Raw genomic sequence first — 23,697 nt, 5'->3', positions numbered from 1 at the left:
ATCTTTTAATCATTTTTTTTCTCCCCATAATTTGTTTTCATATTTTAATCATACTTCTTTTTTTACCCCAACTTTTGCTTTTTTTTCTATATCTATTTGCAAATTGAAAAGCCTAAGAAATCTAAGCCCTAATTTCCTACTTTTTGCTTTGGAATCCTAAAAATATCTTAGATGATGAGATGATTTTCAAGTTCTAAGTACCTATGCATTTAATTTAGAGTAGAACTAAAATTTTGAGATAATGGTTTATTAAATTTATCAATATGGTACCTTTGGGGATGAAGTCAAGATCTTTGTACAAAGAATCGAGATAAAATTATAAAATTTTAGGGGTTAAAATAAAAATGTTTCATTTAAGACTAGAATTAAATTATTAATACCCTTAAATATAAATTAAAACATGATATTTCACCAATTAGATAGTATTACGTGGTAGTTCCTAATTTATTCAAAGACTAATCTATAGTAGTTTCTTTTTAAAAAAATGTATTGTATATAATCGAATATTTTAATAAAATAATTAACTTTAATAATATCAATTTAATATAATTTACAACCCAAACAAACACCATTTGCTTTATATAAAAACATAAAATATAGCAATGGCTCCAAAGGGCTCAAGCAAGTAGGGTGGATTAAATAGAAAATAGCCATGGATGCCACAACCCTCCTAAAGAAAATGATTCCATGCTATATGCCCTATATAAACCTGCCTATTTCTCAAATCCAATGGCCAATTTTTCTCATTTATTATATGTTAGTTTATTAAAAAAAAGATAATTTAGGTTAATCGGAGAAGTTTTGTATATGTATGATTTCTTATATTCCAATCACAAGTTTTTAGAATAATAAACAAATTTATATATCATGGATTTAATCTTAGCTTAATTGGTATGTATATTATTATCAATGTAGGAGAACGTGGGTTCGAGTACGCTGAAGCGCATTATCGTCTTATTTATTGGTTGAAAGGGGTTATAGATAGTTCTAGGCATTATCTCAAAAAGAACAAATCATGTTGTGTCGTATAAAATATGGATTCTCAATCCTGAACACGTATACTGTTCTAGGTTGCCTGCGAGTTGAGTCCGCGAGCACCACCTGTTAACTTCATACTGTAAGACTTGCACGTATTCATCTAGTGTGCCCTTTATATTTTTATCAAAATATTTCCCTAAAAAAAGGTTTGATATTTTTCAAACTATGAAAGTAAAATATATCAAGATCTTATTCAGATATTTCTTCTTCTATAGAATTTGAAATAACCCCACCTCCCCCACCCCCCCCCCCAAATATATATATTTGACCCCATGCATATATCATATAAATAGATTTTTATATATATAAGTAATAGTAAAAAGAATTCCAATGATAAAAGATGTCACCTTTTATTCTTGGTTAATTTGTTGTGGTTAAAACTTTAAATCGGTATTAAATTTTAAAATATTTTAATTAAGTCTTCAAATTATTTATATACTAATTATTTTAATGATTTTTCTAGACATTAAATGTCAGTTCGGATATGAAGTTTAGCATATTTAAACATGTTGATCAAATTTTAAACGTGTCTCCATCTCTTGCGTGGGTAATGTGGATCTAACCTATGAAAAAAATATAAATAATCTATTAATTTGTAATGACACATCTTTTTTTTTCTTTTTTAGCACGTCAAGATCCAAAGTTGTTTATATAGGAAGTATAAACATATTTAAAATTTCATTTGCGTATTTTAAATATGTTCTACATCATATTCAAATTGACATTTAATATATAAATTGATATTAATAAATGAAAGAACCTGATTGATAAGATAATATTATTTTGAAGATTTAATTAGATCAAATTTATTTTTTGAAGAAAAAATATTGTAATTAATAGGAACCATCAATAATAGTAACCCATAAACATGATACATAGTGCAAAAGACGAATAAAACACTACAAACTGTTGCACAAATACTTTTATTAAAAAAAAAAGTTAATAGAGGCAAGGGCGAAACTAGGAAAAATATATTTTGGGGGCGGAAATAAGTTACAAATTTTAATAAAAGTTAAAGATAACAATGCAATTTCACCATTGTATTAGTTAATATCTTTATAATTTTTTAAAAGATTACATTAAAATCTTATCATTTGAGGGGTTAAAGTGCAATTTTACTATTATTAATTTTTATTTTTATATATTTTAAAGAATAAAAATACAATTTTTCAATTTTAGGGGGTAAGGGCCCTACCTGCCCTCTCTCGACGCCTCTAAATAGAGGAGAGACAAACTGACAGCAACCGCATCACTAGAATGTTCAGAAACAAATCAAAGAGTGAATCACCTTGATCAACCGCCAACAATTGCATCCTAATTTCTTCATCATCAGATCAACTTAATGATAAACTCTGATCAACCAATAAATAACTACCAAAAACCTAAAAGACTTATCACATCAATGATGCATAAAATGTAAATTCTCAAATAACCACTCCTTTTCATCCTAGAGCCCAGTGTCGTGAACATCACCACAATGCTCCGGCATGAAAAAAATCCTCCCATAACAATTCTCAATAGATTTGGACCATCTGATGACACGCCTTTACCTCAACAAATTCGATGTATATGTCATAACACAACTAAGAAATTAAAAATTAAAACTAATATCAATTTCTAGAAGACTAAAATAACAAAAACCACCACAATTTTTAATTAAATAAGAATGGACTAAAATTACAACCACTAAAATTTAGTGATTATATTTGTTCTTTTTATACAATACTTAAAATCATCTTTAAGCCCTTTTCAATTTATAAATAAAAAAATAATGTCATATCAATACACTCAAACTTACATCATTTTATATTGAGCTAAAATTTAATCAAAAAAATTTGATGTAATTAACTTAATATATTTTAGAAGTAACTTTTTGTAGTTGATTAGTGTGTCCCAATTGTCACCCTAAATTTATACAACTTAGGGCATGGAGGTCCTAAAAGTGCAAAACATGGAAGGAAAAATAATATATAAAATAATAGATTAGCGGTAAAAAGGCTAAAATTTTTGTAGCAGAATAGGCAGTGGGGAGTCTGATACAGTCCAGCAAAATGTGGCATCATTTCCCAAACTCCATAAATAAAAACATTAAACAACAAATCTCAAAAAATATTATTTTTTTTCGAAATTATTAAAATATTTATTGAAAGAGACATATTAGATAAGCTCAACATGACTATTACCAAGGGACTGAATTGAAAACCTGACATACGCGCCTTTTACAGCGCGTGGATTCCCAAAAATACTAAAACAACAGCTAAATACAGAGATTCCATATCTTTCAGATCAAATTCAACCTAAAAAAAAAAACCATAAAATCAACTTCTTCCAAATGGTCAAATCCAGTTTTAGTCCCAGTTATTAGATTATATATACATGTAATTCAATACAAAGCATATGAGAGAACAAAATTCACATATAACAAATGCACATTTCGAGACTTGATTACTTAAAAGACCCATGTCCTCCACAACCTTTGCCAACAATGTAAAGGATTAAATTTTAATTTAAGCATAATAGAGGGACCAATATCATACTTTGACCTTTACAAGTACTCAGTTTTTTCTTCCCTTTTCACACTCAGAAGTCAGAAAATAGTGAAGAACTAAAGACCAAATCATAAACAAGGAGAAAAAGAAAAGGGATATTTACATCTCAATACTACTTTTTTTTTTTTTTTTGGTTTACTAAAAACTAAGACAGATAGGGAAAGTTACAAAGAAAATGTAGGTGGGGGAGGAATTGTGAAAGTTTTTTTTTTTCAATGATGAAAATTGGAAGAACCCATTACATAAGAATCTCAGAAAATGCCACATGAATTAAATACTACAACTACTGCTGATTAATAACTTAGTACTTAAATTTTGTTACCAAATCTCTTCTTCTTTCTTTCTTTTTCTTCAATGATTTCGATCGGTTGTTCTGTTTCTGTTGCAGCTAATCTGATGGCCTTTAATGCTTGCCGATGATGATGATGATGATAATGATCCATTTGGATTCTTTTGTGGGGAAGATGAAAACAACTGCCCGAACCCGAAAACCGAACCCGATTTCGAAGATCCTCTCAATGAACAAACGGGTACGTTAAGGACCGGAGTGATCCTAACGTTTGCTGAATATGATCTTTCCATTCCCCTTTGTTTAAACCTTGGACCGCCATTGAAGCTGCTTGGACTGCTTGAACTTCTTTCCAAGCTTTGAAATACGATTTTCCCTGAAGAGTTCATTCTTGGACTATCCACTGAAACTCCCCGGCTTGTCGTTGGTTCTCTCCGGATCGGACTCCGACCCATTCTAGCTCCACCGGTGGATGTTTGATCGGACCCAGACCCTGGTCTTGGCTTAACCATCCTCATTCTTGGTGGGTTTGGGTTAGGGTTTATGTTTCTACATGGTGCAAAAGGGTTGGGGCTTGGCTTATCGGAATCTAGTGATAGCCGTGGGAGATCGTCGTGGTCATGGCCTGAAGATGATGAAGAAAGGGATAAACGTGATGAAGATATGGAAACTGATTCGGAATCTGAGCTTTTCAACAATGGGAGATTCAATGAAGAATCTGAGGAAGATTTGGAGCTTCTATGAAGGAAATGCTTGAGAGATTTTGGGTTATTATTGGATAATAACGAGACTTTGCTGCTTTGAGATTCGGGTTTTGATGGTTGATTATTGGTGCTTAGTGAACATTTTTTGAGACCCAGTAGTTCCCTCCACCTGCTTGAACACCTCGGAGCTTTAGGTGAAAACAAGTAATGATCCGACCCGGAAACCTCCATTGATGAACCTGTTTCCCTTGACCTGATCGCAGCTAAACCATTCAAAGCACGATGTTGTTCTTGTTCTTGTCGTTGTTGTTGTTGCTGCTGCAGTTGTTTAACAGTCGATAAATGTAGAGGCACTAGTTTACCATCGGAGAAAAGCTCATCTGCCGGTAACATGGCGACGGGATCTTCAAGCCTGAACTCAAACTCACCCGGGGGAACATCCTGGATCTCCGTCGTGTCAGGATCCGTTTTAGACTTCGACTTCGACGACGATTCTTCCTCTCGACTGAACGAAATCCGTGGACTCAACCAGCCGAACGATGGGTAACTCGTCTTGGGCTGGAAACTCTCCGGCGAAACGCCGATATTGTTAACACAAGCTGAAGCCATGAAAATCCCAAAGAACAAAAAAGAAAAAAAAAACCTGGGTTATGATTATGGATTGTTAATAAGGGAATTTACATTTACAAAAGGGATCTAAAAGGGGAAGTGGGCTTAGCATTGCTTTTCGGGTATTTTGGCTTTTGTTTAGGGTTTGGGGATGAGACATGTGATGTGACTGAAATGAAAACTGTGAAATACTGTGGAGGGGAGGGGACATTTATTTATAGTATGCATATAAACTACGGAGGAAATAGGGTAAATTTTTATGGTTTTTTGAGGGGTAGGGCACGTGGCTCATGTTTTTTCAAGTATGTATATTACCATTTTTCTAAAATTTAGTGGTTGAATATGCTAATTTGTTATATTTTACCAAATTAAAATAGACTCGGATACATAATAATGAAAATTCGATTAACTTGGTTATAGTTGAATTACTATTTTCAGAGAAATTTTTAAAGTATCAATCATTGGGTGTTAATAAATTTCTTAACGGGTAGGTATTGTCCTTAAACAGGGTTCTATCTCTCTACTTTACATAAGGTCGCCTGAAGAGGCAACAAATTCAATAGAATGAGAGCACCTTGTTAGATCGAATCATACATGTTGCACGATCACCTGCCAAAGGATCATGATTATTCGCGCTTGACCACTTGTTCTAACTTACCACACTTGAGCTCTCCGTAAAGTAGAGAGATAAAACTTTGACCAGGGACAATATTGACCTATTGAGGGTTCCGTTAACTTCCAATGGACGTCACTTTGAAAATTTCTTCGAAAGAAGTCGGTTTTCCCTCAACATTGGCATCAAAAGTTAAAGTTTAAGCTCTGAGAAAAAGTAATGTAAATTTGAGTGACGAATATTCAAGGGTTAATACCCAAATCTATAAAAATTAGATCTAGTATACATAAAATGTCTAAAATTACAATATAATCTTGATTTGAGTAGCATCAAATAAGACATGTGATGTAAATTTTAAATATAGATATGTAAATCTGCTTGAAATTTTAAATTACTTATTGTTTATTGATCGTATATGTTCTTTTTTACACAATACTTAGAACTATCCATAGCCTCACCCTAACTCGTAAATAAGAGGATAATGCGTTTTAGCGGATTTGAACCTACATCCTCCTACATTAACAACAATACTCATACTAATCGAGTTAATACTCAGTCGGCAACAATTTAAATATCTATAAATTTCCGAATTCATAGCGATTCATAATCTTGAATGTAAACAATTAAATTGAAAAAAAAATCAACAATTAAAGAATTTTAACATATAACATAATAAAATAATATACAAAGATATTAAAAATTATATAATATAAATTATTAATATCTTAAATAAAACTATAAAATATATAAAAATAACACAAAATACGAAAAAGTTTGTTTCCACGTGAAAGTTGTTATCTACTCTTAAAATTTGCCCTTTTGAACGTTTTCTTGTTATCTTAAACAAAGTTTCTTTTTTGCTAAATATATTGCTATTTCTATACTTTCTTTTTCTCGTGACGTTATGTTTCATTCATCTTTTCATTTGTTTTAATATTCTTCATTGCTTATTTGTATATATATATCAGAGTAGAAGTTTCTTTAATCGAGTAGTAAGAAGTTCGATATTCTTTAAATAAAATTTTTAGATCAGACTCTTGTGGATTTAAAACGGATATTATCGATTGAATTTATTATTATTTAAGAGTTTGGTCGAATTCAATTCCAAATTTAAATGGGATCCAATTTGATTACTGGATACAAGAGTTTAAGACAAAAAGAAGAAGAAGATTTGTTACATTTTTTAACGGGATTTAAGGTTTTTCATAGTGGAAATAAGAAGACGTGTGAGAAAAATAGGTGTCGATTTGGGTTAAAATAGACCATTAGTCTTATATTTAAAATGAAGTTTGAGATTTAGTTCATGTACTTAAAACTGTTTGAGATTTAATCCTATAAAATCTCGTGTTTTTTTTAATTTTAAAATCTCAGTTTGATCATTGACATAAATAATATTTTTCGTAAAAATTTGACATCAATACGTCTAAGGCTGATCCAACAAGACAAAAAGAGGCCTTGTCCCCTTATGGTTGATATGGCGAAATTATATTTTGGTTCCCTATGTAAATTAATAATTCAATATAAATCCTCACACAAAATTGTTGATTTTGGCTCTGATAATGGGTCGGGACACCTATCTAGGCCCGAAAGCTCGCCAGAAATTTGGGAGAGTTTGGGCAAAAATATAGGTCTAAGAAATGGACTTGAATAAAAAATAAGACCTGTTTTCTGAATGGATCGAGCCCCGGGCAAAATCTTTTTGGCTTGTGTCCTGCATTGAATCACATGCCTATGCTTTTTTTTTTTTGTATTTTCAATTTATTGAGAAACATTTATTTTAATATTCTTAGTATATTTGGTGTATTATATTTTTTAAAATTTATTTTTACATAAAAATGATAATCTAGAAAAATTATTACAATTGGACCGGATCAAACTCATGTTTAACATTTTTAATATAAGTCAGGCTTGGACAAGATTTTAAACACATTTTTCAGGTTGGGCTTGGGCCTAAAATTCTACACTAACCTGACCTATTCCGTGATCAAGTCTATCCATGGGATATTCATGCAAGCATATTAACTTTAAAAGCAAATCATCATGAACTCATTAAACATACCCTATAGCAAGCTAATTTTGATGATACTATTAATAAGTTTAATGATTATACTATAATTTTTAATCGATAAAATAAGAGAATTTATTTATTTTTAAGTAAAGGATTAAAATAAAAATTTCCACAAAATATACATACCAACAACATATAGATAATTGATTGCTTTAAGTTGGATTTTTTTTTATAAATATAAAATTATAATATCATTTAAAAATATTATCATTCACAATGTAAAGAATGAGCCTTTTTTTAACTAATTTGTTGTTTCCCAAACAATAAACAAAGACTGATATTATTGTCTGATGGGAATTTTATATATATATATATATATATATATTCTTTTAGTTTTACAAGATAAATTACAATATTATCATATTATCAAACAAGGAATTTTCAAAAAACTAAATTATTCTCAAAGCTAGCTTTCAAAAGTTCCTTTGTCTGTGAAAGGTAGCTCATGAATGAATAATTTTTACACTATAGTCCAAATAACCACTTAGAAAAATGTTAGTTTTATGATTCAATGCTTAATCTTAGAGATTTGTAATTTAACTTTTTTGATACATGCTCCAAAACCAAAAAATTTAATATATATTCGTGTGTAAAGATGTGTTCATACCTACGGATTGAGTCTTAACTCGATTCGCATGAGTATTATTGTCAATGCAGGAAGATGTGGGTTCGAGTGCGCTGAAACGCATTGTTCTTCTATCTATGAGTTGAAGAAGAGCCATGAGTAGTTTTAAGCATTATATAAAAAAAAACACATATAATTTGAACCTATAATGAAATTATTAAAAAAAATATTTTCGTATATTAGACAATATCAATTTTGGTGTTTCACATTTAGCAATAATTTAATTTTATCCTTTTAAAATAAATTTTAACTTTGGATGTGTAAGTTTTATAATTTTATTTCGACCACCACTACCAAATTCCTAACTTCATCTCAAAGCTTCATCTCAAGGTCGAGATAGGTCTCGACCTTGAGATGGAATATTCAAATACCAAACTATATAATTTTATAAAATGCTTTTTAAGACTTAAGTTTTTTAATGCTCTTTATATTTAAAATTAATTTTTTAAAGCTACAATAAAAAATAATCATTCCAATACATAAATAAAATTACAATCGGTATATTTGTAGAATTACAATCACAATCAATTTTCTGATTTGATTTTTTATTATATTATTTCATTAATAATTTGATTATAAAATTAAATCATGTTAATGTGTCAACATGTAATAGACAACAAATGTTTTAAATCTGGTTTAAATTTAGTTGTTACTAAAACTATTCCAAAATTCTATTTTATTACATATACATGTGTGTGTGATATAACATGTGTATGTATGCTATCATATATATAATAAATAGAAAATTAAAATAAAAATACTTATTTTTTTTCCTATTTCTTACCTAATGATTTCAATAAAAAATAAATGTTATATTTATATTTGATTTCTAAATTTATTTAGATTAAATTATTATATGATTTAATTAATAGTGAGGTATATAATATGATAATTATATTATATTAATTATTATAAAATGTAATTAAATTAAGTTAATAATGAGTATCATAATTAAAAAAATATTTTGAAATTTCAAAAATTATTTCAGAACTCAATGTTTCCATATAAGCTCTGATACATTTTTTTATATAATACTCATTTTACTGCAAAGCGCACACTTACTATTTATATAAGTTATTTTGAATATAATATATTTAAAATATATTACATGAATAAATTTTGTGAGAAAATATTAAATTTTAAATAACATTAATTTTTCTTAAAAAATGTTATTATATATTATTGTTGCTTGGAAATATGTTTTTATTTTTATTTATGTTAGAGATTTTAGTTTGAAAATTTAATCATGATTTAATGCATCATGTTTAAAGCTATTTATTATTTAAAACATTATTGTTAATGGAAAGAAAATTATATTTAAAACTTAATTTAATAAACGAGACCCGCTTTAAATATAATTAAAATGAAAGTATTTTGGAATAGAAGAACTAACTCAGAACTCAAAATTTTCTTATATGCTCTCGTATATTCTTTTATATTATATCTATATGTACATATAGTTAAGGGATAAAAGGCAAAAAACTTCGTGTATTGATTTAATAGTTAAGATGTTTATCGCTCTAGATATGGTATGAGTTCAAGTCGCGTTGTTATTAAGTTTTGTCGGTCTCTTTAATTCACCAAAAAGAAAAAGCAAAAGGACTAGAAATGGGGTTTAGCCCAAACGTTGCCATTATGGGGTGAAATGGGCCTTCACCCAAGGTTTGGTTAAACCTTGGTCTTTCTTAATCAATGCTCACGTTTTCAATTTATTCAAGGTCAGTTTTAGAGGTGGGTTTTATGGGTGATCAGCCCGCTTCGTTTGGGACTGGGTTTTGATATAAATATTAGAACTATGAGGTAACCCACATCGGCTTATTTTATCGTTTAAAATAATAAAAATTATTTATACAAATTCGAGCTCCAACTTGAATTTTATTAAAAACCTATCATTTTGTATTTATTACATGATAGTCTAAGCGAAGTTGTTGGTAGAGAATCAATTTTTAGTTTGATCGATCCATTCAATTCAACTGATATTTTGCTTGGTTCAATCGATGTGATGGTCAATCAATCTAACCCCTTATTTCAAATTGATACTCCTAATGTTCTTATCATATCTGCTCTTTTTGATATAACGTGTATAAATTACACATAGCCCCTCCCAACCATTAAATAGGAGGATAATGCACTTCGGCACATTTGAACTCATGTCCTCCTACGCTAACAACAATACTGATGTTAATCAAGCTAAAACTCTATCGACCTCTTTTCTTTATTTTAATTAACTTTTTTTCTTTTTATAATTATTTACTCATACATAACGTCAAAGTTTTATAATTAATAAATTTAAGAAGATGAAGTGTGTGGTCAAAGAGGGTGGGGTTGCTATACCTCTATCTATATTGGTTAATTTTGACTTTATATTTGTAAAATGTAGTAAATAGTTGTATTGGTTGTTATACCTACATCTTACACTTTGATGTCTGTTTCATGTAAATTCATTGTTAGATTATTGCCTTTTAATATTACATGAGTATGTTAATTTTTTATATGATTAAAATATATTTTATGTTCGTTTTACCATTCATAAAAATTAATAATTTTAAAGTTCGTGAATTTTTTTTTCTCTTTATCTAATAATATGGAAAAATTAAAGCGTTAAAACGATTATCAACATTTGCTTTTGCTTTAACTTACAATAAGACGTGAATTTGAAACAATTTAAAATAACTCGAGACTATATAAATTTAAAATATTCAAAATTTATTCTAACTCTATATACAACACAATTTTAGGAACGGTAGAAAAAAAAAAGGGAAAAAATATTTTTTATTTAAAAAAAATAAAAGAATTAATATTAGAGTGGGTTTGGATGGACGATTGGGTGCGTTTAACTTTTTTTTTTGTCTCACATTACAATAGTTAATCTCATCATAATTATTATTTTTACACTAACCATCATTAAACGCACTGTCTATCCAAACCAACTCTTAATAAGTATGAAAGCTTGTGGATAAGTTTATGTTAGAATGTCCCAATCAAAATATGATGGTTATATAGATAATACTTTTTTTTTGAATGTCAACATTTTGACTTCAACAAAAAGAAAATTTGGACTTTTGGGTAGTTTTTATTCAATATTGGAGGAAAAAAATTTAGATAAAATCTTTATTTAACAAGTTAATGTTAATCTCAATCAATCATGCTGACACATTTGTGTCTACAATTTCTTTCTTTTTAATTATAAATCATGCTATATTTATATAACTCAAAAACATATCATAAAACGTTATATAATTGGCATAAATCAACATTTAGTCTATGGATTTGATAAATATTTTCAATTTGGTTTCTTACCTTGGGTTCCATTAAGTTGAGGTGATGTAGCACTTTGAAATTGTACCACATCATTTGTGGAGTTTACCTTGAATTTCAGACGAAATAAAGTTGATGTTGTGACGGGGAAGAACTGTCGTCCCAACGTGGCGACATGTTTCCCACTTAACTGAGTTTTTTCTCTTAGTTAAACTCTATAATCTTTTCCCAATTAAAATTTGATTATTTTAAAGATGTTTTAGTCATACTTGTACACGAAATTTAACCTATAAGTAGACCTCTTAGCAACCCTAGATAGTTGAGAATAACAATAAAAAAATTAAGAGAGAGTTTGTGAAAATTTCCAGGAATCTTTGTATTTTGGGTTTAGAATTTATTTGTTTCTTTTATCTTGTACTCCCATTTTCTCGGTTTTTTTTTATTTTAGTGAATTTTTTTTACTCGTGATTTTTTATCCTTTTCGGATGAATTTTTCACATAAATATTTGTTTCTAATTTTCTCGATTTTTCGTTTGTATTTGTTACATAATCCAATCTCAACCCAACATCACCACCTAAAATTTTTATATAAAATAAAAAAAAAATCTAAAATTATATATATATATATATATATATATAAAAGAAGTTTAAGTGATGACACAACACACTATATGAATTTAAGGATCAAATTGAAAATAAAAACCAAAATTTTAAACTAAAGTGAACAAAAAAAAAGTTCATGAACCAAATTAATTTTTTTTTCTAAATTTACAGACTAAATGTTAGTTTATCCCTTTATATATAAAATTTGATATATTTATATATTTACATCATGTAGTACATAATACTATATAATTTATTTGAAAAACATTTTAATTATATTTTAGTTATTTTTTTCTCCTATAATTGTATCTATCATGGCTAATGTTGACATAATATAATTTAAGAAACTTTGCCTAATTTGATTGGTGGAGTAGTTGACAAATTTACAATTTTTTTTTTGGGGGGGGGGGTTATGAAATAAGCAAGTAGGCATAAACAGTCATTTGCATTTTGCTTTATAAATAAGTGACCCCTTTGGCCTCACGACACCTGCTATAGTTTGCCCAATCTTTTGTCCTTTTAAACACCTGTCTTATTTGAGTTGCTGTCTTGTTCCTTCCGCCATTAGAATTTTCCACAATATTCCAATTGTTTCCATTTTCAGACAAATATTTTTTTCGATATACGATCTCGATAAAATTTGAATTTAAGTCAATCAGACCTTTAAATTATAAGGTGGAGCTTTTTTAGTATCGTTTTATTTATTAATATGATTCGAACTTAAAACTTTGTTTAAAAAACATTAAATTTCTTATCACTGACTCAATAGGCAGTCTCTAAAAGTATTAGGTTAAGTTATGCTATTAGTCCTTTTACTTTGCAAAATTTATGGATTTAGTCTTTATACTTTTTGAATTTTAAAATTTTTAGTTCATATATATTTTTCAATTTTTGCAATTTCAATAATGATATAAATGACCATCTTAATTAAACTAGATTTTTAGTGAATAATATGTGAAAATAACAAGTTAGCATAATAGTATACATATGATAATATATTTACGGCATCATAATTGGAAATAACAGAACTTAATAGTTATAACATGAAGATTAAATTAAAATATAGAGATTAAATCCACAACTTCCGCAGACAAAACATCTTTATCCAGATGCAAAGTACAATGTAATGAAAGTAAACTAAAAGAAGTTGAGTCAAACTTGGAATATGGCCATTAACATCTAAAACTACCTATTATGAAATTTACTTAATTTGTTCAGGAAAGTACAAAGCATGCATTCACTTTCAAGTTTTTTGATACCCAATTTGATTGGGGGTTTTTGGCTTTAAAAGTGAAATGATAGTCACAAATCATAAAATTATTGGTGGAAGAGTTCGTTAAGGACTTGAATTTTGACTGAGATTGTTGATAAGTCTTGCATTTGCTTTTAACTTATCCATGGATCAATGAATGACTGTTGCTTTCAGTCTTTGTAAGTACCATGCTTTGGATTTGAATGTGGTTCATTTTAAAACGTCATTTACTTGTGTCGACCATTCATGTACGTCCACTTAGGGGCCAAATTTTGGGTTTAGGGTGTATAGGTTTGGGTCAGTTATTTCATGTGGAGGAAATTAATTATGATATGCTAAAATACATTAAAACAATATGGATGGATGGGTTTTAAGGTTGAATTTTAAGGGTGAGGTATTTTGTAATATTATTATAGATTATGATTATATTTGTTTTTTTGATATGATGTGTAAAATTACTTATAATCTCTCCCTAATTCATAAATAAGAGGATAATGTGTTTTAGCATATTCAAACTTACGTACTTCTGCATTGACAACAATATTCATACCTATCAAATTCTGTAAATATTGCAACAACCGTGGAGAATATGCCAACAACCCAATTGAATGAATGGTAAAGATGCTCTATTTCGACACCTATAATTTGGATTCGTAACTCATCCCCTTCCCCGAAAAAATTGTAAGTGTACCAAAACTGTGGAGAAACTATTAGGTACATCATTCTTATCATATTAATCATATGGTTGCTTGGATTATGTATCACCACGTCACCAATTTACTTTACATCATATTAATCATTTGGTAGTGTTATAAGTACAGGAAGATGTGGGGTCGTATATGTTAAAACGTATTATTCTCCTATTTAAATATTAGAAAGGGAACTTATAGATAGTTTTAAACATTGTATAAAAAAACAGATACTATAAATATATATTTGGCGAAATACAATAATAAGATAAACTCTAAACAACAAACACAATTAGCATAACTTGAACCTAAGTCATATCTAAGACAATGAACTCTCTTGACCGTCAAGCTATCACATGGGATTCCTTGAGACATTTATATTAAAAAAACATTAAAGCATAATTAATAATTTTAAAATAGTCAAGCAAACATTTACTTGTTTCATTATTAATATCACAGTTAAGGAAAAAAATATCTTTTAGAGCCTATAAAAACAAAATCTTAGCATCCAATTAAGCTTTGGGTCCACCCTAAAATGGGAAAGTCCATAAATTCAAGTAAGTCTATCAACACTATGAATGATTTTCAAGTTCATAACCCAAAAATACATTCAAATTAAAAAGTTAACGCAATAAAAATAATCATGAAATATGATATGATGATTACTTATAGAACTATTCATGGGATATGGCCTCGCTTGAAGGTCTACTTAGAAAGTAAAAGAATTTGAGTAAAAATATAAGCTTGAAAAGTAGGCTTGGATAAAAAAAATCCATTTAAAAAACGGGTCAAGTCTCGGGTAAAGTATTTTAGCTCGAGCCCAGCTCGAATTCACAAAATTAATGAAAAAAATGCTATTTTTTTGTTATTTTCTCCCTATTTTACTACTATTTCACTATTTTGTTGTTGTTATTTAGATATTATAGAATACTTATTTTATTATTAATTTTGTTATTATTTTAGAGGCATTTGCATGTTAAGTTGCATTTATTTTAGTGTTATTTAAGTATACATTTTTTTTAAATTTGTGGGGAAATATTTATTTTAATATTTTTAGTATTTTTGATGTATTATATATATTTAACAATTATATAAAAATTTTAATATGGGCAAGTTGGGTCGAGCCCGGGCCTAGCAAACGGGTCTAATATTTTGGTTGGACCCGGCCCACGAACACCTCTATTTACTTGCCTCATTCTTTAATTATAATTTGGATGTTCAATTCTCATCCATGAGAATGAATCACATTTTATGACTAATCGTTTACTTCTTTAGAAAAGCGTATGCACCCACCCTAAGCTCAATCCACCCTTTTTCATTATTAAAATATTAAAAATTTATTTTGTTTTCATTTTTAAATACTTAAATATATTTCATTATCACTTTTAAAATATTAATTAGTAATATAAAAATCTTTATCAAGGCTTGGCTCGGCTGTACTTGTAGCAAAGCTTAAGCCGAATTAACTTATTGATTAAGGAAAATGTCAATAATATTCAATCAAATTTTAGCCTATTTATTATACGGTAAACTACATCTATGGTCACTTTTGTTTACCTTAGGTTACATTTTAGTTTCTTACGTTATCGTGTTGTAACATTTTAGTCACTGAGCCGTTAATTGTCATTAATGGTATAACAGTAAGCTGACGTGGCACATTAAATAATCATTTCAAACAAAAAATTTAGGTTAAATTATATAATTGATCCCTATATTTTTTCAAATTGAGCAATTTAATTTTTTTCTTTTATGTTCTTTTAACTTTTTTTTTTCATTGTTTTCCATTCTCTTTTGTTTCTCCCTCTATTTTCTTACATTCTCCATTTCTTTTAACATATCAAGAAGTCGAATTGGCAATGAAGAAAGAAGCATAGTATGAATTTATGAGTTTTGGTTATAGGCAATGATGGCTCTGGACTTCCTACTTCTTTCTTCACTGCCAATTTGATTTCCTAATATGTTAAAAGAAATGGAGAAGGTAAGAAAACAGAGGAGAAAACAAAAGAGAATGAAAAAAAAAAGTTTAAAGAACATAAAAGAAAAAAAATTGGTCAAAACGAAAAAATATGGGGATCGATTATATAATTTAACCTAAATTTTTTGTTTGAAATGATGTTTTAACGTGTCACATTAGCTTATTGTTTCACCATTAACAGAAATTAACAGCTCAGTAACTAAAATGTTATAACACGATAATTTAAGTGACTAAAACGTAATATTTCAAATATAAGTGATCAAAATGTAACCTAATGTAAACAAAAATGACTATACGTGTAATTTGGAATATAGTCCCTTATTTTTATTTTCAAGAATTTAGTCTCTTTATTTATTAGATTTTAAATTTCAAGTCCAACTGTTGACATTATTGATTTTTTGTTAATTTTTTTGGTGTGACACTTTGAAAAAAAAAACTCACTAGGTAGGTATATAACTAGAAAAATAACGTTGTAATGAACTTGAATTTACAAAATAATTTTAACAGTGTTACAGTTGAACTTGAATTTTGAAATATGAAAAAGTAAAAGGATAAATTCCTAGAAATAAAAATATAAGGACTAAATTTTAAATTTACAAAGAATATAAAAACTTATGACATATTTTAACCTTCTTTAAAATATATAAATATTTAAAAATAAATAAAACCTATATATGTGCTATACGCATTAGGGTCCATTTTATTTTTACCAAGTTGACTTCAATAAAACAACCCCCCGTCCCCCTGCCCTCTTTATTTATTCCCCCTCTTCTTTTCTTCTTTGCCTTCTCCATAACTATAAGAGATATATTTTCATCTCCAAAAAAAAAAACACAGTGTTCCAATTTTGGGATGCAAACACTTGTTTCTCATCACTTTCTTGTCTTAAATTAAATCAAAAATCCTTTTTTTTTCATAAAAAAAATGAGTAACATAAGCTTGGTGGAAGCCAAGTTACCACCTGGTTTCAGGTTCCACCCTAAAGATGAAGAACTGGTTTGTGATTATTTGATGAAGAAGGTGGCTTCTGCTGATACTTTGCAACTCATGATCGAAGTTGACCTCAACAAGTGTGAGCCATGGGATATTCCTGGTAAGCTTCTTCTTCTTTTTATTTAACCTACAAATTCTGGGTTTTAAATTCGATAAAAAAAAAAAAACTATATCCGAGATAACACGTAACTGCATGAAACGATGAACCAATTCGTATGTTTTTCTGGGTTTCTGATCTTTGCTTTTTGTTCTTGAGGAATTGTGTTTTTGTTTGCATAATTTGATATATGGAAAGATGATAGCAACTGGATCGGCTATAAATGGATATATATATATATACACACACATATAAAGATACATTTTATGTGAATCTTTTCTGCTTTTGTGGTGGGGAAGTGTTTAATATTCTCTAGAGAAAATAAATAAATAAATATTTTGGATAATATTGAAAGATATTTCCTATTAATAATGTCCTTTTTCAGCATTTTCCACATTTAATTCATGAATTTTTTTTCTAATTCGGATTGAAGTTTAGCTCTGCTCATATCATTATTATAACAATAAAAAAAATGTGAATTTAAGTACGAATTTTGAGTAATAATTTGATATTCTATGATAATTAAACTCTTCTCTCAACTCTAATTTTCATATTTTAATTTTAAAATATTAGTTTTTCATTTTAGAATATGATTTAAAGAAAAATCCACGAGTATTAGGCGAGATTATAATGGTCTCTCCTACCTTAATCAGTGATTGAGGATCAACCCTTACCTTAGGTATAGAACAATTTTAAAACTCATAACCAACATCTACTCCTTTAATAGATCTACAAAATACAAATAATTAGTTACTAAACTCGTTCTAATAAATACATTGAAATATATATATAATTGAATTTGAAAAGTGGTGTGGTTGGTATGTATGTGACCTGAAAATTGAATATTATCTATAAATCCATATTGATAGGTACTGAAATATTAGATTGTTATTTCAAAGTGTTTTGTTAATGAAATTCTTTTAGTATTTTATAACTTCAATAATTAATTTTTATATATTAAATAAAAAATTTATTATATATAAATTATAATAATTCAAGTCATTAATTTTATTTTAATTTTAATAATATAATCCAACAATTTCATATTCTACTTCTTTTTAATGAAATTGACAGTCTTGGCATTGTCCCAACTAAAAGCTGTGAAAGTGATTGAGATAATTAATTAATTAAAATTTTGAAAAAAAATAAAAAAAAAGTCATCTAAAGGTTTTTCAAGGAATTGGATCACTTCTTATATTCACACACCAAATCCAATAAACTATCAAAATAATTGTAATTTTTATTTAATTTATTTAAATTATTTTTTATGATGTGCATATATAGAATTAAATATTAATAATTATTTTATTTTATAAATATAAATATGGTGGAAATTATTATTATTTTTCTTTTTTAATTCTAAATATTCAAACTTTCACATTTCGCACATACCACACGTGTAAGCAAAGCAACTTATCCTTTTGTCTTTTTGGAAAATTACAATTGTTATCTTCAATAATTCTATATTAAGAGACAGAAATTGACCTTTCAACTGCAAAATTATTTGATTGGGTCACCTATTTTAGGTCACAGCTAGCTGGTTAGTGAACAAACTTTTTGATGCTTCTAAATTTGGACTGCCACGTGGTTATCAACCCTAATTTCAACATCATTATAATTTTTTTTTTGAGATTTTATATGATCATCATACTTATCCTAAAAACATATTTATTTTTCAACTAACCCCCCAAAAATATTATTTTTTCAACTTGACCAATGGGATTATGACCGATAAATTATTTTATGAATCCTTACCACCATATCATTCATAGTTCCTTTTTAATTATTTAGACATTTCAACAAAATTTTTCATGTTATTGATACATAATTTTTGTTTTTCTTTACCCTGAAACTTGAAATCTAAACCCAATACTCTAAACCCCAAACTTGATTCAAAACTTGAAACCTTAAACTTAATTTTTATTTGGGTTTGGAGTATTACGTTTAAGATTCAGGGTTTGAGTTTGTGGTTTATGATTCAAGTTACGAGGTTTAAAGTTCAGGATTTAGAGTTCAAAATTAGATTTCAAACTTTGAGGATTCAAGAGTAAAAAAATTATCACAATTATGTATTGATGACATGGAATAAATTATTAAAATATCGTTAAATAATTAAAAAATGACCATAAATGATATGGTGGGAAAAGTTCATAAAATAATTTCTCTATATAACTAAATAAAATTTTTAAGTTCAACAAATAAAAAAATAAAATTAGTTTATGAAATATATATATGATTTATTCAACTTTCAAAATTATTATTAATCAAAACCCATAAGTGACTTCAAAGATATATGACCAAGCATTATTGCATATAATTACAAAGATCAAAATAGAAAGTCAAATATATTAGTTTATATAAGGCATATGTATATATATATATATCCATGTGATGCATGCAAGTCTAGCTACAAATATTTTTTTATACACATTAGAAAATATAAAGCTGACCATCAAAATTATATACAAATAAAAATGTAATATTGGCCTTGTTTTACAAGTATTTGTTAATAGCTATTTGGATCAACCTAACTATATATTTATATTAGGGTTTACCATAGTTGATTCATACAATATATATATCTTTACATTAGGGTTTGACAACTCATTTCCTTTTTATATAAAAAATATATGTACAAAATCAAATGATGATGTGTTTAAAATTGTAAAGTTGATTAGGTTTTGAAGATTATTGTATGTGGTCCTATCATATAAGAGTATCATTTTATATTTATTTGGGGTTTAAATTGATTTTTATAAATTTTACTTAAAAATATATAAAAAATAAAAATAATCCTTACAGTAATATTTCTTAATTTATAAAAGGAATATGAGTTTTTAATTATTTTTCGAAATTAAATTTAGTATACTGTTGACCCGTGACATCAATTCAATGTACAAAAAGTGTACGAGGGTTTTTTTTAATTAAAATAAATGAATATATTTATGAGAATTGGGAAATGTATGGCAGAAACGGCTGGAGTGGGAGGCAAAGAATGGTATTTTTACAGCAAAAGAGACAGGAAATATGCAACGGGGCTGAGGACAAATAGGGCAACATGCAGTGGGTATTGGAAGGCAACGGGGAAAGATAGGGCAATCCATAGCAAAGGCATGGTGGTAGGAATGAGGAAAACCTTGGTGTTCTACAATGGCAGGGCACCTAAAGGTACAAAGTCCGATTGGGTCATGCATGAATTCAGGCTTGATGGCACCCTTTCTCCTCCAAACCTTTCCACTCTCAAGGTACATTCTTTACTTACACATTTTCGGTTTAGGGTTTCGGGTTTGATAAGTTTTAAAATTTTATTAAATTGAATTGATGATTTCTTGAAAAAAGTTAATCGAGTTTGTGGTGTAATGATAAAGCATTTTTCTTAAAATAATCTTGATTGGTATTAAATTTTGGGTTTGATCTCTAAACATCTCTACCTCTTTCCTTATTAAAAATTAGTTAAAATATGCTATAAGTATTTATACTTTTTTGTAAATTTAAAATTTAGTCCTTCTACTTTTTAGATTTAAGAAAAAGTAAATTCTTTTGTTAAATTCAGATTTATTATAATACCATTTTTTTAGTTAAATTGCTACCGAGTGAATAATTTTTTTTAAATTTCAAAATACCATAGCAACAAATTTAACAAAAAAAAAACTTAAAGGGGTTAACAATTAGACTTGATTTTTGAAATCTAAAAAATAAAAAGACTAAAATCTTGAAAATAAAAATATATGGACTAATTTCTAAATTTTAAAAAAAAACTTAATAACATATTTTACCTGAAAAATATAAAATTATTTGCCAATATTTTAAACACTACAAGCAAGTTTGAAAGGTGATATATATCCCGTAATAAAAAATTAAAATGAAATATTAAATATTAAAAAATAATTTACTATCAGATCATATCAAATATACTAATTAGGGTTGCTTTCGAGTTTTTTATTTTATTTTACAATTTTAAAAAATCCCTTGGATTTTTGCATGAATCTTTGGACATGTTGCACTATAATAATAATAATAATAATAATAATAATAATAATAATAATAATAATAATATGACTGATGACAAAAGTCAGATCTCTATGTGATTTTCTTTTATCCATAGCCGATTATTATTATTTTTTTAATTTTAATATGCCAGTCTAATTTTTTTTAATTTGATTTTGTCTTTCCTTTATTTATATATATATATAGTTTTAAAATTTCCAACACCCTTTAACTTATTAAACTCACATTCTCTTATATTTCAAAACATATGTAGGAAGATTGGGTCTTATGTCGAGTTTTTCATAAAACAAGAGACACCATTACCAAACCTTCTAGCATGGGAAAAACCTGTTTGGACGACACAAGCTCTTCGTCTCTCCCACCGTTGACGGATCCTTACCTAATCTCCGATCAAACCGGACTGAACTCCGACGAGCAAGTGCCCTGCTTCTCCGTTCTATCTCAAACCGATCCGAACAGTTTCAAAGTCGACATGCAACCGAACATGCCAACTGAAACCCTAACATCATCATCATCGGTCGATCATCAACAACAACAACAAATGAAGCCAGCCACTAACGACATAACTTCATGTTTAGATTCATTCCCACGAGACAAAATGGTGATCAAAGCTGTATTGAACAATCTGACACAGCTGGATACTTATCTTAATGTCAAGGAATCGACAAGCTTTGATGAAGGAATTAGTTCAGACCAAAGCTACTTGTCTGGAATTTGGGATTGTCCTACATTTGGAATTAATTATTAATTATATTGTCATTAGGGTTTTAGAACAAAAAAAAAATTGTTTGTAAAAAAAAAACACATTATACTAATTTGGGGTATCATAAATTATTTGCCCCACTTCCTTTCAACCTTTTAGTTAAGATATGTGATGATCCTAAAGTGGAAAATTGTAACAATCAAAGTTTATTTGAATCAAATATAGGGTTGTGGAAGAGGGGTGAATTTAAATTAGTGCAAAATTGGATTAGTTTTATAAATATTTTTATATTTTGTCGATAAATGTCGGGTATAATTGTTTTGCACTCCTAATAAGAAAATATGAGTTCTAATCTCGAAGATAAGATTATTGGGAGAGATAGTCACATAATGATGAAGCCAAGAGTTTACTTTAGGAGAGGTCAAAATTAAATTATAAAATTTTGAAGGGGTCAAAATACAATTTTATCTTTTATATGCTTGTTATTTTATACTAAAAAAAATCCATCTTTAGGGGATCAGAGTGTATTTTTGTCATTAAATAATTTTAAAATTTTCAAGGGGCTAAAACAACAACTCGTCATTTTTAAGGGGGTCTGACATGAAAGATCATAAAAAGAAAATATGAAAGTGAGTGTGATAAATTTTAATATAAGAATATCTATTATTATGCGTAGATGATTCGGGGCAGATACAAATATAAATCTACAAATATCTATTATCTGACATCATTTTCCTTTTTTTGAATAATTTAGATTTGAATATCGAAATTCATTACCCACTTCTTTAATTTTTTTTTTTTATTTTAAAAATCTTTTTATAAAAACATTTAGCATATTCAAATATCGGCTGAATAATTTAGTTAATTCAAGTTTTGCATATTCATATTCGAATTTTATAGAAATTCCAGATCTTCGATTTATTATCATACTTATATTTAGTCACACGATAACTATGCGTAGATGCAATTAGCTACAAATTTAAATATCTTAGGGATGGTTGAGACTATTTTTAAAATCTAAGGCCACCACTTTAACCGTAGCAACTAACAGAGTTGTTAATAAAATCTTCTAATAATATTATAAAAGTGTGAAATATAAATTCAAATTTCAGCATAGTAGAGGGACTAAAAACTAAAATTAAACCTTTTAAAATCAACATCGGGTTAGATTTTGGAAAAATTTTGGTTAAATTCTGTTACTAGTCCTTGCGCTTTATAAAAGTTGTGGATTTAATAATTTTACTTTTATTTGGTCTTTTTAATCCTTTTACTTTTCGAATTTTAAAATTTTAGTCATCACTAAATGATAATTGTTAAATTCATTAGGTTATACTGTTTTCAAAATCTGATGCAGTAAACATATTATTTATATGTGTAATGCCATGTCAGCTTTCACATTTTGCTTACTAAAAGTCCAGTTAATGGATTAACGAATGTCATTTGAGTTAAGATTAAAATTTTAAAATTCGAAAAGTGCAAGGACTTGGGATGATCCAATTAGAGAATATGGATGAACTAAATCTACAATTGTACACATATTACAAGGCTAGTAATTGAAATTTCTACTGTTTACGTAAGGATTAAAATTTCAAAATCCAAAAAGACAGGAACTAAAAGTGCATGA

The 23,697-nt window shown here is 27.9% G+C and overlaps 2 protein-coding genes across 2 annotated transcripts; one reads left to right on the top strand and one right to left on the bottom strand.

The window, feature by feature from the left end:
• Positions 1-3,526: 3,526 nt before the first annotated feature.
• On the bottom strand, positions 3,527-5,544 carry LOC121203751 (transcription activator MSS11). The gene has a single exon (XM_041074204.1). It carries the CDS (start codon positions 5,187-5,189, stop codon positions 3,939-3,941), a length of 1,251 nt encoding a protein of 416 aa, XP_040930138.1. The 5' UTR covers positions 5,190-5,544; the 3' UTR covers positions 3,527-3,938.
• An 11,439-nt stretch (positions 5,545-16,983) lies between these two features.
• LOC121203746 (NAC domain-containing protein 21/22) lies at positions 16,984-22,308 on the top strand. The gene is made up of 3 exons (XM_041074200.1): positions 16,984-17,365; positions 20,333-20,607; positions 21,624-22,308. The coding sequence occupies exons 1-3, from the start codon at positions 17,197-17,199 to the stop codon at positions 22,116-22,118; spliced, it is 939 nt and encodes a 312-aa protein (XP_040930134.1). The 5' UTR covers positions 16,984-17,196; the 3' UTR covers positions 22,119-22,308.
• Positions 22,309-23,697: the final 1,389 nt, after the last annotated feature.

The sequence above is a fragment of the Gossypium hirsutum genome, chromosome A01, assembly GCF_007990345.1.
Source record: "Gossypium hirsutum isolate 1008001.06 chromosome A01, Gossypium_hirsutum_v2.1, whole genome shotgun sequence".
Lineage (NCBI taxonomy): Eukaryota > Viridiplantae > Streptophyta > Magnoliopsida > Malvales > Malvaceae > Gossypium > Gossypium hirsutum.
This window is presented reverse-complemented; position numbering and strand designations above follow the sequence as displayed.